This window comes from Lissotriton helveticus, chromosome 5_1 (assembly GCF_964261635.1).
Source record: "Lissotriton helveticus chromosome 5_1, aLisHel1.1, whole genome shotgun sequence".
NCBI classification, from domain to species: Eukaryota; Metazoa; Chordata; class Amphibia; order Caudata; family Salamandridae; genus Lissotriton; species Lissotriton helveticus.
This window is the reverse complement of record NC_136065.1, coordinates 501,535,221-501,552,997: the sequence shown is the minus strand read 5'-3', so window position 1 is coordinate 501,552,997 and position 17,777 is coordinate 501,535,221. Positions and strand designations below refer to the sequence as shown.

Here is a 17,777-nt window from a genome sequence, read left to right as displayed (position 1 = left end):
TCACCTTCAAATTTTCTATAATTCTCTGTAATCCATATGTCCCATGGAAAGCGAGTAGAGTCATCCGGGCCTTACACTGCAGTGAGTGGCCGCCTGATGTCCATTTTTGTTTTTAAATCTAGGGTAAAACTGGTGATGTACAGAAACTGATCCAAATGCATGCTGCCACTTGTACTATTACTCTGCATCAGTAGGTCTTGTGTATTAAATACACAATGTTAAACACTCTTCTAAGATTCATTGACTACAAGTGCCCTGCATTAGAGGAGTTGAATTAAGTTCCTCCGATTTTACTTTAGTATCCAATCTCAAATCTTTACTTTTGAAATCTAATGTTGATTTTTACTGTGCCCTCGGAGAGAGTAGCTTTTGCATAATCTGTTCATGAGAGGATGATAACCTAGACATGCAGTGGTACTTCCTGTGTTTGGTAGTGAAAAATAACACCATGAAGCCTAAAAGACAGGTGGCAATCAAATCAGAGTCTCGGATTGCAGGTCTTTTTCAGGGGCCCTACTGGGGGTCCAGACTACCAGGCCAACAAATAGAGGTAGACAGTGGCATCTCGCAGAGGTGGGGGGGGGGAGGCAGTGAAGTCCGACATACGACGGCAAATATTTATTTATTTATTTACGTTCACCTTTGCCGTCATATGTCGGACTCCACTAACCCCCCTCCCAGTCCCGCCCGCCTCGCCTCACCGCCCCACAGCGTTACCTCTGCGAGAGTCCACTGGGTGTAGAAGTTGAATAAATTTCAATTACCCTTGAGGAGGCGTTGTAATAATTAAAATATCACTATTTCTTATAAAGCACTATGGCTATAGAAAGCTTAACGCTGACAAAAGGTAACATTGTTTTATGTGTAGCGTCCAAAAGTGTGAATCTTCTGCATAAATCAGGAGGGTTTGCAAGTATACTCGAAATGTGCTCAAATGTACTCATGATACACTTGCTAAACATATATGTGAGGGCTTAAGATTTGATATCACTTCTTGCGATGCCAGTTCCTGTGATGTCACGCTCTGTGTTGTCACCGCCCTGATGCCACACGCTGCGATGCCACTTGCACACTGATTAACTAGGTTAGTCCCCCCACTGTTCACACAATGCGAGGAATTCCACCCATTGGTGCAGACGTGGCAACAAATATTTGTAAATGTAAATGTAGTGCTTATATAGCACGTATCACACCCGAAGGGGTCTCAAGGCGCTGTACACATACCACTGTGTAACCCTTCCGGGCCTTTCCCTGTGAAGTGCCCACTCCTTGGCACCCCCAAGGTGAGGCCAGGCATCCTAGCGCTATTGGGGGCGTTGTGGAGATTAAGCAAGCTATTGCCCAGAGTTGCAGAGTGGGACCCATGATTAGAATAGGCACCGAGGCGAGAATTATCAGGTCCGGGGAAATTGAGCCCAAGACCCGCCGAGGCGGGAATTAAACCCTGGTTCGGGCCAGACCTCTGCATCAGGGTCTGCCGCTCTAACCAGTGAGCCACACTTCTCCACACACTTAGCCACACTTGCACTGTCTTTTTAATTGGATCCATCTTGGAAACTGGACTGTCCTATGATCACAAACTGTAGCATCATTGATTGTTTCTAAGATGCAGTCTGAGGAATGTATTTTGAAGTTAGTTTACATTAAGGTTAAATGTGATGCATATTGCCTTTTCCATCATCACAGCGAATTTAACATCGTTTCATAAAATCACGTAGTACGCAGGTGTGATTTTGCTTTGTGTGTTTCATTAAAAACATTCTCTTTTGCAGTTGGTTGGCGTTGTAGATCCTCGTTCCTACCCCAGAGAGTCCCTTAAAAAAGCTCATGAACTAGATGACTCCAATATCTTTGAAGGTAGGTGCTTATTTATTTACCTCATATTTCCAAAGCTTTGTGTGTTGAGGTTGACCACAAAAAAAATCGCCAAAAGGCTCCCAAAAATATTTTTCTAAATGTAAAATATATGATTCTGGATTAATAACTAAGGGCATTCTCTAGTTTGGACGCTCACAAAGTCAGTGAAGCAATGCCTTCTTAGTTGTTATGTAAAAACAGTTCAGTGATAACACTTGAGTGTTTAACCTCTTATGTCGTAGCACAAAGGAGGAAGCTTTTCCCCAAAGGCATACCTATTAAGTATTTAAGCAGAACCAACACGATATTGAAGCCTGATAACCAGTAGCGGCTCCTCCGCTATGGCAGGAGAGCGCCACCCTCACCATAAGCAGCCCCAAAACTCGAAAAATAAAACAATAATAACACAGGTTTGTTATCGTTTGATTTTTCAGCGCAAACGAGTCTTGGGGCGGGGCAGACGATGACAGGCTGTGAAGCTGGAGTGGTAGTGGTGGGCAGCACTGATGTCAGTGCGCATGTGGGCTTGGCCGTCTCCTCAGGCCGGCCAAACACACATGCCCACTGAGCTGTCTCCAACCCCAGCTGCCTTGCCGGGTTGGAAACAGCAAAGCACAGGCTCCCTATCTCCCTGGGAGCGCAAATTCACAGCGCTCAGGTCAATCCTGACACTACTTGCAAGCATGAGAGCAGTGTTATGATTGGCCGCAGGGGAGCCTGTGCAGTGCAGCAGCAGAAGAGCACTGAGTCGGTGATGCCGCGAGAGGCAGGTAAGTGGTTTTAATTGTCTTATTTTATATTTCTCGCACTGCCCCCCCACCCCGTCACTCTGCCTTGATACCGACCGCTACTGCAGATAACAGCATCAGGTCAGAAGAATTTTTGAAGAAAATGTCAAAGAATTCCTGTAGGCTCAATGGTTCTCGAATATGCTATAACTTTGCCATGTTGGGAAGCAGATAGAGGACAATGCTAAGCACATTATGAAAGAATACATTGTCCTGTTGGTAGGACCAAAGCACAATCCACCGAGGAGAACTGGGACTTAGCCTAGTCACCTTGAGAAACAAGCACTGACCCTAATTTATTAAAACAGTCAGTTTAAGACGTGGATTGGAATGGGTGTGCTTTATGAAGGTTGGTGGGACATAGGTTGCTCTTTGTTTTTGTCTAAACATTTGCTGGTTGAAGGTAAGGCGTTGTTGTGCCGGAGGCGTAATAATGGTGGTGCACCATAGATCAAGTCACTGTTGCTGGGGCTCCAAACTGTACCTCGCATATGAAGCTCAGTATTATCAAAATGCATACATAACACATCTTACAGTTCAGAGTGGAATTTCTCTTCATTTCCCTGGGGCCTGATGTGCAAAAGGTATTTTGCACACCAAAGCACGCAGTTTGTAAAATTGCAGGGTTTGCAACCTCAAAATACCTTTTTACTGTTTACATAAGCCCTTTTACAAGTCTGAACATTCTTTCCGACTTCTAAAAGGGCTTTTGCAGTCATGTTCAAATAAGACGGGGTGAATGGGGAGTACCCCTTCCTGCTTTCAATTCGGAGAGGAACCACAATTGCAGTCGCAAACCATTGATCCAGATACTGACACTTCAAGCAGGATGGTCTCTGATTTGTAAAGAGAAAGCTGCCCTCCTTTGGGAATCGCGACAACGGCCTCAAGGGAAGCAGGAAGTGATCTAGGAGACCATTGCTTGATCTCCCTAATGTCTTTCCAAACGGGAAACCATTAAAAACAAACAAAACACAAAAAAAGCCTCAGTCTTGTTAACCCCTCCCATGCTCGTGACGGAACCGTTCCGTCACGAGCCTCGGGTGGGCTGTGCTGGTGACGGAACGGTTCCGTCACGGCCCGCTCGCCGCGCCTGCGCGGCGCGAATTCCGCGCCTGCGCTGAAGGTTCTATTAGGCGGGCGGGGCCGTGACGGAACCGTTCCGTCATAAGCACAGCTCACCCGCACGGGACCGCCGCACGGCCCGCCTCCCCCTTAGCACTGCGGCGGAATAGCCGCCGCAGCGAAGGGGTTAATGGACAGGCTTCTTTAAAAAAATGTTTTCCGTTTGTAAATACAAATGTAGGGATACAGGCTTGGTGTTCCTTGCAAACCTCAGTGTAGTGTAGCGGTCTAGTCGTCACGCAGCAGCGTGATGACGCGGACCGCGGCGGCCATTTTGGATCGCGAATTCAGCGCGGGAGGAAAACACGGAACAGACGTGTCTCCCGGCGCTCTCCCAGTAATAAAATAGTTCAAACCACTATACCAGCGTCCTTGTGTTCTGTGGGAGGCAGGCACATCATTACACTCAGTCGTTGGATTTGCACCCAATAACAGGGGGACGCAAATTGCAATCTGCCTTATTAATATTCTTAATGCAGGTAATTTTGCAAACCCTGCAAATGTACAATTTAGATTATACAACATTTCTTTTGTTAATCATACAGAGGCAAATATATTAGTGTCAAAATATATACATTGGCGTACCTGGAGGGCTCGAGTCAGAGTTGCTTATTATTCCAAGAACAAGTGTCTTATTCCAAAAGAAAGCATTGTTTTCTTTATTCCAGGAGGACTAAAGGCCACAAAGTTTTTGGGGGACCGCTAAAGTCTATAAGTTATGGAATTAATTGGTAGGCATGTTGAAGTGTGACCTATTCCAGTTTGTGGCTAGTTGCTTTCGGATGTGTTTGGTCCTGGTTGTTTATTGTGAGGCCCTGAAGTTCATAGGTCTCGGTCCATGTTTGTACCATTCTAGTGTTAGGAGACCATAATTGTTCTTGTGGGACCCTGCGCTCAGTGAGCCTTCAGTTTGTCTTTGTGGCCATTGTATTCTAGGGATCATCTGATCAGTGGTGTTTCCTCGTGCACATGGGATCTAATATAGGATTTAAAATGTGTCAATATTTGCTCAGTTGTTGAGTTAAGCTTCATGTAAGAGTGGTCCCTTTTGTTCTTAGTTTGTATTTACCAGAGAGTGAGCTACTGGGGCAAGGTAGTGGGAACATTTAGGAGGAATTGTTGGGTTAGTAGTCTTTTCACCTCCGCTTTAAAGACTTTAAGAAACAGATTGGTTCTGATTGAGGTAGAATGTTGTTCCAGATTCTTTAGAAGACTTGTTCTAGGTTTATTTTTCTTTAGCAAGGCGGTACTTACAGTAGACGGTTGTTGTTGCTCCACAGGATGTGTTTGCCTCCTAAAATGGTCAGTTTTTCAGCCAGGTATGTTGAGGTCTTTGTGTGAAGGGATTTATGAATAATGCAGGTCAGTTTCAGTATACTTCTGGCATCAATCAGTAGCCATCGTAGTGAAATCAGGAAGGGTGTATCGTGGCATTAGTACATCAGACCCTTGAAAAACTTGTGTTTATCCACTACCTGCCTGCCATAGATCTGTCAATCCAAGGTGTATTTTTCTGCAGTATTACATTTATCACATCGGTTTAACATATTTGAACAAGCAGTTAACCTATAAAGGTAAGCCCAGGGATTTAGGACACGTATAGCATGATGAAATATAATTCTCAGATCACTTTTGTTTTGATTTTTCAACTGGCTTAATAGAGTACAACAATAAAAATGTAATCAAAAACAGTATCTAAGATATCATTTGAAGGGAACTACTGTTTGAGGAAGTCAGTCAGCTGTTTGTGACTTTTGGATCCAGTGGGTATGAAGTTTTGTGTATGAAAATGTATAAACTTGCAAATCACTATCAATAAAGACGACATGGACATGACAGAGAGACAAATCATACACACAATCAATATCAGTTATCATTCCCCTTTCTGATTGGTTCAGCTGCTTTTTGTAATCTGGTTTGCATTTTTGCAAAAACTGCTGACTTAGCATTTGCTAGAAGATGATATGTCGAAGGGCACTTAACCCAAACATATTTCCTTAGGTGACAACATACTGGTATTATTCGGAGAGAAGAAATCAAGTACCCTATCACGAACATCTTAACAACAATCCCTCACATGATAAATGTGTTGCCAATTTCTGCCAATATATATCAGAGACGGCAATAGAGGACTGAAGTTATGACACCCTGCGTCCACAAAATTTAGCAAATTATTGCATAAATGGGTTGCTGGTTTAAACATAGATGTTATGTTATGCTATCTCACTTCAAAAGGAGCATCCTGGTGCTAAAGCCTAATACATCGGCAAGCAAATAACAGGCAGACATAGGAGAAGGCTATTAGCTAAGATTGCTTTTTCGAAGTGGTAAAGCTTTGACAGGAATGAATTTGTATGGGCAGCTTATTCCAGTGATGAGGTACAAGGTAAGCAAACTAGCATTCTTTGCATCGGACAGTCTGTATGCGACAGGGGGTGGCCAGTCCCATTTCAGATGATCTAAGTTTCCTAGCTGGCTGGTAAAACCCGATTCTTGTACATAAGTATCCAGGACTCTCACTATACAGGGCTTTGTGACTATAGGGGAGAAAGGTCGGGGATTCCGTCCTTGGACGTCACCTACCCAGTCGGTCTTCAGCCAGACTCCCTTTCATCTCTCCTATCATCTCTTCCCCCACCCTCCCTCTATGTCTCTCCTCCTCCTTCTCCATGCTCGTTTTATGTTTCCCTTGAGACCTAGCTATTTGGCCACAGCCCAGTGGAGCTACCTGATAGCTATAGAGGAGATGGGTTTTGGGACTACCCCACGACCTTCACCTACCCAGCCGGACTTTGGGCAGACAATCCTTCGTCTTTCTGCTGTATCTCCTCTTACCCCCTTCCCCTCTATACTCCACTTATCTCGTTCTCTATGATCTTGTAATTGTTTTTCTAGCAACTGTTGTATATTGAAACGGATGTAATCTTGTAATTCTGTTGAACCTCATGTAAAGCGCTCTGATACCTCTGGGTCTAGCCAGCACTATATAAAACTCTTTAAATAAATAAAATAAAATAAAATAAATGACGTTGGAGTTTAAAAATACAGTGCTTCCTGACAATGAAGGGATCTCAGAACTGGGTTTACAGAGGTGCCAGATGGAAGATGTCAAACCAGTACGGCTACCATATTTTGTAACACTTGCAAGCACAATAGGAGAGACTCATTTGCTGCAACGAAGAGAGTGTTACCATAGTCAAGATGACTGGTTACATGAACCTATATATGATAGTCCTCCTATAGTTCAGGGGAAGCCGGGGAAAGACCTCCATGAGCATATAAAAATTTCCAAAGCAAATACTGCTGATTGCTGTAACTTAATTTGCCATACTAAGCTTATTGTGTATCAGTTCAATCGTTCCAAGATCCACTATCAAATGGATAACTTCACTATCTTCTGTGTCTTCCCTGTGGTAGTAAAAATCCCCAAGCAGTAAATAATTGCCCCCAATAATTTGGCAAGGAGTCCTATCCAGCATCATAAACTGAAAGATTTATTAGATCCATGAGGGCTGGACATATTGGGAATCTCTAATTTGAACAGCATCATCTCTCGCAGCTGTTTGGAGCTGTGGGAGCCAAAAATCGAGCCATTGAGAGTATTTGTGAAAATAATACACACACACACACCACACCACACCACACACCATCACACACCACACACCCTGTCTTCCTTCTCTAATCTAATCACCTAGTAATGGGCAGGAATGGCAGCGGAATGAGGCCAAGCCTCAGTGATAAAACAAATGTCAGGGCTATTGGACTTTAAAAGGTCCCATGTTTCAGTAGAATGTTTAGGCAACGATTTTGGCGTGAGATAGAGACTACCAGGGACCCTCTCTCCTCCTGCTGAAAGGTTCAAACTTCCCTATCTGCACTGAGCATAAGATATGTGGTCCCTAGTGCCCCAACTTGCTACTTCACCCTTCACTAGGTACTGGAGAATTTACACGAGCGGTAAGAAAAGGGCCCCCAGAGGGAGTGTATAAAACACCTGTGGGGGGCTCAACAGTGAAGTCCTGGACGCCGTTGGCTACCCAAATCATGGCCCTGACTCTGAATAACTCTATAAGGGCCTGCAATGGGCGGGCCAGTGAGGATATTCCCCCGAAACCCACCTTTAACAAACCGGGGCAGGAGTCACGCTTGGATTATATTTTCGTGCAGATGCATGACTGGGCCAAGGTCAGGAGCTTCCAGGTAATCTTACGTGATGAAAGCGACCACAATGCGCTGACCCTGAAATTCTTGGTGCCCGGTACTACTATTGAGAACCAGATGGCTAATACTTCCCCGGATCCTAGAGTGATCTTATCTAGCGATAGACGCAGAGTCAGATGGGCTAAAGTTATAGGGAACCCAGAAGCTATCTCTCGGCTTTATGCCATGATAGTTCCGGTGTTACAAAGAGTTGAAGAACTTACCTTACTACCCCCGTCTGCGGAGAATTATAATAAATTTGGGGACCTTCATTTGGAGCTTACTAGCGCTCTAACGGAGGTACTGAACCCGCAAGTGGTGGAAAAGAAAGGTAAGCCGATGAAAGCCTCATGGTACAATACAGCCTGTAGGAAGGCCAACGCTGATCTCCTTGAGGCCATGAAGCAAAGGGGTAACACTGCGCTGATCAGGGCTAAGAGGTATGAATACAAACACCTAATCCAGAATGCCAAGATTGAGTGGGACAATGAAAATTGGTCTGAAATGGTGGGTGCCCTTAACTCTAGAGATTCCCGGAAATTTTGGCAGATTGTTAAAACTGGCTCTGTGGATACAATACCAGCAGTAGAAGCTAATATCGCTCCTAGTGTCTGGGAGGTTCACTTCCGTACCCTATATGTACAGGCTAGTATAGATCATGCAGAAGACATAGGTAATCTAGCGGTAGACCCTATCCCTCTAGTGGTCCAGGAAGAATTTACTGTGGCGGAGGTTGGCGCCGCAATTGCCAAATTGAGAGCGGGGAAAGCCCCGGGTTTGGACAAGCTCCCGGGAGACCTGTTCAAACATGAACCAACTGTCTGGGCCCCATACCTACAGGTCCTATTTAACTCAATTCTAGGTGGGGTGGAGGTTCCTAGTACTTGGCTGGGGGCAGAGATTGTACCCATTTTTAAGAAGGGCTCTCCTCTGCTCCCAGCCAACTACAGGCCTATTAGCCCCATAGACTTTCCACAAAAGGTCTTTGCGAGGCTGATTTTGGACCGCCTACTCGAGTGGATGCTTGATCACTCAGTCCTGAGCTCTTATCAAGCAGTGTTCAGGAAGAAAGTCTCTACCATAGACCAAATCTTCCGCCTGGCCCTTTTATACTGGAAAACGATAAAGATGGAGGGTGGCAGCCTCTATACCGTTTTCGTAGATCTACGGGTGGCTTTTGATCTCGTACCCCGTAGAAAACTCTGGTCTGTCCTATCCAATATGGGGGTACCGCACCACCTCTTAAACATAGTTGTCCGACTACATACAGATAACTATGCGCAGGTTAGATGTGGACGGGATGGCTCTCTATCTAACAGATTCCCCGTTGACAGGAGGGTAAGACAGGGCTGTGTTCTGGCACCGACCCTGTTCTGCCTCTATGTCAACGGGGTAATTGCCCATTTAAATGGGGTAGAGGATAGTGATGCCCACAGACTTGCTGGCAGCAGGGTGCCGGCGATTATGTTCGCGGACGACACCCTGCTGCTGTCCAAGTCACCTATGGGGATCCAACGAGTCCTCAACGGTTTTGAGGCATTCTGTGAAGAGCATGGCCTTGAGATTATCACTCTCAAGACCAAATACATGATCTTTAACCCCCCATCAAAAACACGCTCCAACCCGTGTATTGGTGCAAATAGGCTGGAAAGGGTCCGAACCTTCGAATACTTAGGGGTGACTCTAAATGAGAACATGTCTTGGGTTCACCATCAAATAAAATCACAACTTAAACTGGCCCAACTGGCGGGAGGAGTTGTTAGCCTTATAAATAAAAACAAATCCACCATCAAGGCGATTGGTCCCCCATTAGAGATATATAGAGTGCAGGCCAGGGGAGCGGTTATGTACGGAAGTGAACTCTGGGGCCACATGTGTAAACGTGAGATGGTGGCAACTGAGAATAAATTCATCAGGCAGCTCCTATCACTCCCCCCTAGCACCCCCTTGCTGCCGATGAGGCTTGATCTGGGACTAAGGCCACTCAATGAAGATCTGGGTGCCAGGCCCCTAACTTTTTGGCACAGAGTTTGGACCACACCAGAGTTGGTGAATTATAGGTCCGAGCTGCAAGAAATCCTGACCTATCCGAATGTAGGGAATATCCCTTGGTTTCAATACATAACAAGCATTTGCAATGCAATAGGTCTCGCATTAGGAAAGTTTGAGCTATTGGTATGGTAAATGACAATTGTTGTATTAATGTGTTGGTTTTGAAAATCGCTAAATTAATAGCTTTGTCATTTACAATGCCAATAGTTTTAACTTTCGCAAATGTGACACCTATAGCATTTATAATGCAATATGTGTTGTATTTACATGACTTAGATGTATTGATATTACAAATAACAATGGCTTTTATTTGTTTTAATAATTAATACTTACATAAAAGTTATTGTAATTTATAATGGCAATAGCTTAAACTTTTGTAAATCACTTTTGTGAAGATTATGTTCAGTGTGTTTTATTGTGATGAAAATCCAAGAAGAGAAGTGAAATATTAACATCTTTTTATGACATTTGTAATAAAGCTTGAAATATTGAGAGAACATATTTGAACCTGTTTTTGTTGAATTGTTGCACAGATTGATGCTTTGGTGGCACTGAGTGATGTTGTGGTGGGGCTGAGTGATGCTGTGGCGATGCGATGGATAGAGTGAGTGCGATGGATAGAGTGAGTGAGATGGATAGAGTGAGTGCGATGGATAGAGTGAGTGCGATGGATAGAGTGAGTGCGATGGATAGAGTGAGTGCGATGGATAGATAGTGGGAGGGCGATAGACAGTGAGGGCGATCAATAGATAGAGTGATGGCGATAGATAGAGTGAGTGCGTTAGATAGACAAATTGAGTGAGGGAGATAGAGTGAGGGCGATAGATAGAGTGAGGGCGATAGAGTGAGGGCGAAAGATAGATAGAGTGAGGGTGTTGTTGAGTGTGTGGTCGGGTGTGGTTGGGTGTGGTTTTGTGTGTGTGGTTGTGTGGGTGGGTCTGTGTGGTTGTGTGGGTGTGTGTGTGGTGATGTGTGGGGTTGTGTGGGTGGTTGTGTGTGAGGGGTTGTGTTTGTAGTGGTGTGTGTGTGTGTGGTGTTGGTTGTGTGTGGTGTGATGTCATATCAGACCTGAGTGTGATGTGCTCTGCTTTGTGTGATGTGGTGTCAGACCTGAGTGTGATGTGCTCTGCTGTGTGTGATGGGATGTCAGGCATGAGTGTGATGTGCTCTGCTGTGTGTGATATGGTGTCAGGCATGAGTGTGATGTGCTCTGCTGTGTGTGATGTGGTGTCAGGCCTGAGTGTGATGTGCTCTGCTGTGTGTGATGTGGTGTCAGACTTGGGTGTTATGTGCTATGCTGTGTTAGGTAAGAGAGAGTGAATAAACAAAGTTTAAATGTGTGCGCTGCTCTGCCCCTTACAGTGCCTGCCAGCTGCTGCTGAAAGGGATGGGCTAAAAGGGAGGAGGGAATGCAAGGAGCACAGCTGTACCCGTGATATGATCAACACATTTTATTTAAAACTTTCACAGAAACCACACAGGTGTGCTGGAAAATGTAGTAAAGGGTGGGCGTTGTTATTAAAGAGCCCAAACCGAACCTTTTTTTGAATGTTTACTGCAACAACGCTCGACTATTTTGGGAATGTACAAACCAGGACGCCCAATATAAACATTGTTTTTCACCTAGCCAAAGTGGGAGAAGCCAGGTCTGAGTGACAGTCGGTGTGATCTTGGGCATGACAGCCTTCAGCGAGCAACGGGGGAACGGATTACTTTGAAGTCTGATACCGGTTGCAAGCAAACCAGCATGAGTGCGGAGAGAGGCTCACAAGCTGCCAAATGGTGTGTTCACCCATTCACTGCCTTACTTCGAACTAAGGCAGTCTGTGATAGAATGAAGCAAATGTCATAAAATGCATAGTCGGCATGCTACGAAATAACGTTAACGAACTGCACTCATCGTACCTGTCTGATCGTTTGCATCCTTGTGCATCGCCAAACACCATGCTGCCAATGCCGCAAGGTTCAACTCATGCCACGGAAACCCCAAACAGGACCAAATGACTACAAAGCTAGCAGCAACACACTGGTGCTGTCTCCTGTTTTCAAGTTGTTGAAGTGAAATAGTAAACAGTGACGGGTACATCACTCAGTGTGTGGTGGTTTAAGATTCACTCCGATACACCGAACACAGTCCAAGAAGAAATGGACTACACAAACGTATGCACATATAAGTACAGGGTCAAAACATAAAACACAGCTTTCTTTTTGTCTCTATCATTTTATCTATCTATAAGTTGGAATGTTTGCAATGGTGACACAGTAGAGCTATAGTGGCACAATAAAATTACATGCAAGAAATGGCACAGGTGCGTGCACAGCGAACAGGCAAATGAAGGGATATCGGACTCATGCAGAAATATTGGGCTGCACGTGATGGTATGCAATAAAACCACGGTAGTTGACATCGAGTTGCAGCTTTTGTTAAAATGCGGATTGCTGGTATTAAGACCTCTTGAATTAAACAAACACAGAGCTAAGAAGTATGAAAGAAAATATAAAACGTATTAAACAGAAAGAACGCTGGTTATAAAGCCTCGTCAGATTGTGCATAAAAGAGAGAAAAGTGCCCCATTTCAGGGGAAAAGACAGAGCTATCAGGTTACCACACACACTGCATGTGTTCATACGTACTGCAAAATTATTTTCCCTTTTAAGAAAAGCACAAACAGCATGTGTAGATATGTCATATCATTCCGTAAATGACAACCAGATCATTTCAAATTATGGCTTTATTTGGTTCATATATACATATCTGCAATGCAAAGTTGGAAAAAACACATGGACTAAAAGTCTCTCTTAGAGACCGCACCCACTTTCCATTAGAATACAGAAACAGAAATCTTTAACTATCGACCCTGCATTTATCATTCAATCGAACATATCACAAGCTAGCCTGATAGATTTTAAAAAAACAATGTGCCTATCTCTTTTTGGGGAGTTAGCACACATTTTTCAGGTACAATAGTACGTGTTAAAATGTACACAAAGATGCCTTTATTTTAACAGTTCACTGCATCTGGTTACCCCCTCCCCACACACACACAATAACAATAAATAAATACCGCCTTCGGGTAAAGTCCGCGCTATATAAAAATGCATAAATACATAAATAAATAAATACCGCCTTCGGGTAAAGTCCGCGCTATATAAAAATGCATAAATAACTAAATAAATAAATACCGCAAATCACCACCGTCACTCTGCCGGCCTGCGACCAGGAAGTCAGGCAGGCCGGCGCGACAACCGGAAACAGGCAGTAGGAGGGCGGGAGCCTACCCCGCCTCCCACGGAAGAGCCGCGATTGGTTGCAGCACCGGAGCAGGCAGGAGCCTACCCTGCGCCCCGGTGCCGAAGAATGGAGGAAGAGTCCTGCTGCCGGTGAGTGGGGCTTCGCTTTGTGGCTGGCCTGCGAGGGCGGGGGGGGGGGCATGTGTGGGCGCGCGCGTGGCGGCGGGCTGTGTATGTGTGTGAGCGTGCGTGTGTCTTGGAGTCTGTGTGTATGCGTGTGTGACTGTGGGGGAGGAGGAGGGGGTTGCCTGTCTGGGTGCCTGCGTGTCTGTGTAAGTGTAAGTGCGTGTGCGCGTGTGTTTGTGTATGCAGTGTGTGTATGTGCGCATGCGTGAGTGAGTGTTTGCGCAAGGGAATGTGGACAGGAGAGGGGCACGGCGCCGTGCGCGCTCACGAGGTCAAAACTGAGCAGCTCTGCGCTCATGCACCTTCTCCTGTCCACATTCCCGAAAACGGGCGACATAAGGTCTTTCGCTGACGCGAGACCTAAAAAATGAGCTTGGGTGCCTGGGATTAGCAAATTTGTGGTTTGATCCTGCGATTTCTTGCCCTATGGTCTCTCGGAAGCATTTGCTTTCACTGTACCACGAAAGCAAAATCGCGGCACACAGACAGGGCACACAGTCTGGTACTCTGACTGATTCTTTCTTAAAGATTAAGGACACTTATAAGCTGGAGGGAATCCTAGATGTCATATTTCCAACCACTACCAGGAAATTGTACCTACAGTGGAGGTACGGAAGTTTACCAATTCGAGCCTACACTAGTAAATGGACTGAGCCTTCCTTGAGTCATTGTCCTGGGTGTAACTATGAGCAGGAAACTGAGCTGCATATATTGTTCTTTTGCTGAACTTATGCGTAGGCAAGAAGGCACTGGATCGTACCGGCCTGCAAAAACCTGGGCTTCACCCACTGCTTGCAGGCATACAGGGTTCTTAAATCGGACCTCTCTGGCATGATCGTGTTTGCGGTAGCTAAATATTTGGAAACCTTCTGGCAGAAGAGAAGACGCTTACTACCCAGGGCTGTAGAATAAATGTCAAATTTTAATAAATATCAACATGTAATCAACATTTTAATAATTTTACTGTTCCTATGGACTAACTAAAACTGCACGTATGATGTTATGTATTAAGGAACCACGCTGCTGTTTTTATGACCTTTGATTAACTGTCCATGATGTAATTAATTGTTTTTATTTGTATATAGGTGTGTTTGATCTTTTATAGCAAATGTTGCCGAAATAAAGAACGTTGATGATGATGGTATAAAACATTGTCCAAACCTATGCGTAGAAGGAAGAGACACCTCCCTGAGCAAATTGAGTTGTTTACTTGAACGAATCAGCCTACCCCCTTGCCTAGAGAAAAAGGAGCACGAGTGGTCCTGGCAACTGTGAGACGCAGACCGTCTTGCTTTTGGCATGCCGGCAGTGCACATCCGCATGAGTATGTACCGATGCCTTGTTCTTAAAGGATGTCCGGGTGTGCATTCCTGGCAACTAGATCTTGAACAACCACAAAATGCCAGCTGCGAATAGCCAGAAAAGGTAAAAATTGCTGCTTACTACAATGCTCCCTCCGCAAAATGATACAAACTGGAGCAGACTGGAGAGCTAGTCAGAGATGCAATAAGAAAGATAAAAAACCCACAACAAAAAATTCAACAGACTCCCCAAAGGTAAAATAAACGTTTAAAAACTAGGTACAGTGTGAGGTGCAGTAGAAGATACTACCAGCATACCCGCCTACCTTTTGTTAAAGGGTGATGAATGTTTATCCTACTTTCTGGAACCACGAATATCTCTATGATAATAATGAGATTATAGTTTGATATTATTAGATGGTTTAATTTGTGAACTCCTGAATGACTACTGATTATGTAACTTTTTAATGGTGCAGCCATACATGATCATTGTTTATTGGAACATAGTAATTGTAGAATGTATCCAGAAAACTATTTTCTTTGCATTGTCATTTATTTATTTATTTATTTATTTCAAAAACCTTTATTGTATATCGGATATTGTGATACAGAATCATTCAGAGCTAGCCACTCTATATCAGCATATAGTAAATAAGCTTTCGTCAGGAAGAAAAAAGCAACTCTTTTCCCTCGAACCCTCAACTCCAACCCCATCCCTGTCTACCCCAGTCCCTCCCTCCCGCACACACTAAGTAGAACTTACTCCATCTAGTCGGCAATGTAAATGCCAAGTCCAAGATTCCACACTCGTGACCGGGTCATGTCCTGGTATCCTCGGCCAGCAACATTTTAGGGTCTATAATCCTCTCGCCTCATGACCTTCCCCCTTGGTATCTCCTTGCCCATTTACATTTCAATTGCCCTCCAGTCATTCACTACGTTCATTCAGCATCCTGGGTCTCTCCCTCATCTCCCTCCTCGTCACTCTCCCCCCGCCTCAAATACGCCAGCAATGGCCCCCAGATATCTCGCGGCCGTGACCTCAATGGTAGTTTAAATTTGGGGGAGCTCCCTCTGCCTCATCTGCAAGCTACTTGTCTGCGCGCTAGTAGAATATCTATGGCAAGGAACTGTTTATGTGGTGTGTTTATATCCCCGGTCAGTCCCAGTAGAGCTCTCAGAGGTGCCAGAGTCAAGGTTCGGCCCACCATACTGCCCAGTCCCGTGAATACCTCTTCCCAGAAGGAGGCAATTCGAGAGCACCGCCATGCCAAATGCATAAAATCCGCCCCCCCCTGCCCACATCGCACACATCTGTCATCATCTCTAAGGTGAATTCGGTACAGGCGTGCAGGGGTGTGATAGAGTCGGTGCAAAAATTTGTTATGTACTAGGCGCAGTCGGCAGTTACCTGATATGGCTCCTGTTTGAAGACAGGCCAACTCCTACTGCTCGTCCGTTAGGGGACTATCCAAGTCAGCGTCCCATTCCCCGCGGGCTCGGACTGAGCATTTGGAGGGGGCACTACGCACCCGCCTGTATAGCATGGATATGACGTGTGTGGGTACTTCGGGCTGTAACATAAGCTGTAATGACGCAAATGTTTCCGGTTCCTGCGGAAAGTCCGAGGTTAAAGCGCGGGCACTTTGCCTCAGGCGGGTGTATAAAAACATGTCCATGAAGGAGTACTCCAAGACTCCAAAAAACTGTTAAGGCGTGCCAAATTTCCCCCGATATATAAGTCTCCCCATGTCACTAGTTTCAGTTTGTCAAACAGCCGTTGGCAAATCTTTTCCCCCGTCACGGGTAGCAGAGAGCAGTGGCGCAAGGACACCCTGGGAGAGTACATCAGCTGCACACCTTCAGTTTTGGCCAGCCATATCCACTCACGGACTGTACAGTCCAACGTGGAAGGGTCTTCCTGTCGCTCCTTGAGGGCCATGTATGCATATTCGGTCGTGGGGACAGTGGCCATGTAGCCGTCCTCCACCGCAAGGTGAGGCATGTAAGGGGGTGTGTGAAACCAATACACCACAAAGTGGGCCTGGACACTGTAATAGTATTGTTCGAAATTGGGGACATCAAATCCTCTCTCACGGTACGGCAGCATAAGTGTGGTCAATTTCAGTCGGGCCTGTTTGCACCCCCAAATTAGCCGGGTTAATTGTGAATTGAGAGAATGGAAGAAGAAGGATCCAGGATGATACGGAATGTTGACAAAAAGATATAAGAATTTGGGGAGAATGTTCATTTTAATCAAGGAGATCCGGCCCGCCGTGGAGAGAGGTAATCTAATCCACGTAGCAACATTGTCCGTCACCTTGTCCATGGCTTGCCCATAATTATGCATCATCAGAAGGTCTTTGTCTCGAGAAATGTGGATGCCCAAGTACTTAAAGTCATCCATTTCCCACGCTAGGGGGTAGTCCAGTGGGTGTGGCCTAGTGTGTTCAGTCAACGGGAAGACCGCCAAATTATTCCAGTTGATTTGTACTCCAGCCACTGCTCCATACTTGGTGATTTCTCTCAGGATCGGGTTTAAGTTATCTTGCGGGTTGTGGACATACAATGTAATATCATCCACATAAAGGGACACTAGTAACTGTCTAGAAGGGTAGATAAGGCTTCTGTGGTTGTGATGCTGCCGCAGCTTTGCGGCAAGGGGCTCTATCGCCAGGGCGAAGAGGACCGGGGAGAGCAGTTCTGGACCCATTAAGGAGAACTCTGGCACATGGTTGAGTATATAGTAACTGGATCCAGTGGACAAAGGAGAATGGCATCTACATGTGCAGGAGGACCCCCACCAAATAGTCCCATTCCACCAAATCAAAAGCTTTGGTGGTGTCTAAAAAGACCGCCACCGCCTTGCTATTTGGATCAATGTCTTGTATAACTGCTAAAAGTGTGCGTAGGGTGTGGGCTGTGGCCCTACGGGGCACGAAGCCCGCTTGGTCAGGCAAGACCAGTTTTTCCAGAAGGAGATTAAGCCGTGTCGCAAGGACTTTAGCCAGGATCTAGGTGTCAGTAGTTAGGAGAG

The 17,777-nt window shown here is 45.3% G+C and overlaps 1 protein-coding gene across 7 annotated transcripts in view; it reads left to right on the top strand.

Annotated features, from left to right (window-relative positions):
• The window catches only part of LOC144754696 (putative oxidoreductase YteT), a 1,220,731-nt gene that overhangs the window by 484,476 nt on the left and 718,478 nt on the right, over positions 1-17,777 (top strand). For all 7 annotated transcript variants that reach the window (XM_078642823.1, XM_078642828.1, XM_078642827.1 and 4 more), the window contains one exon: positions 1,773-1,857. In XM_078642823.1, coding sequence (XP_078498949.1) covers positions 1,773-1,857 — 85 coding nt within the window. The remainder of the gene's footprint in view (positions 1-1,772; positions 1,858-17,777) is intronic.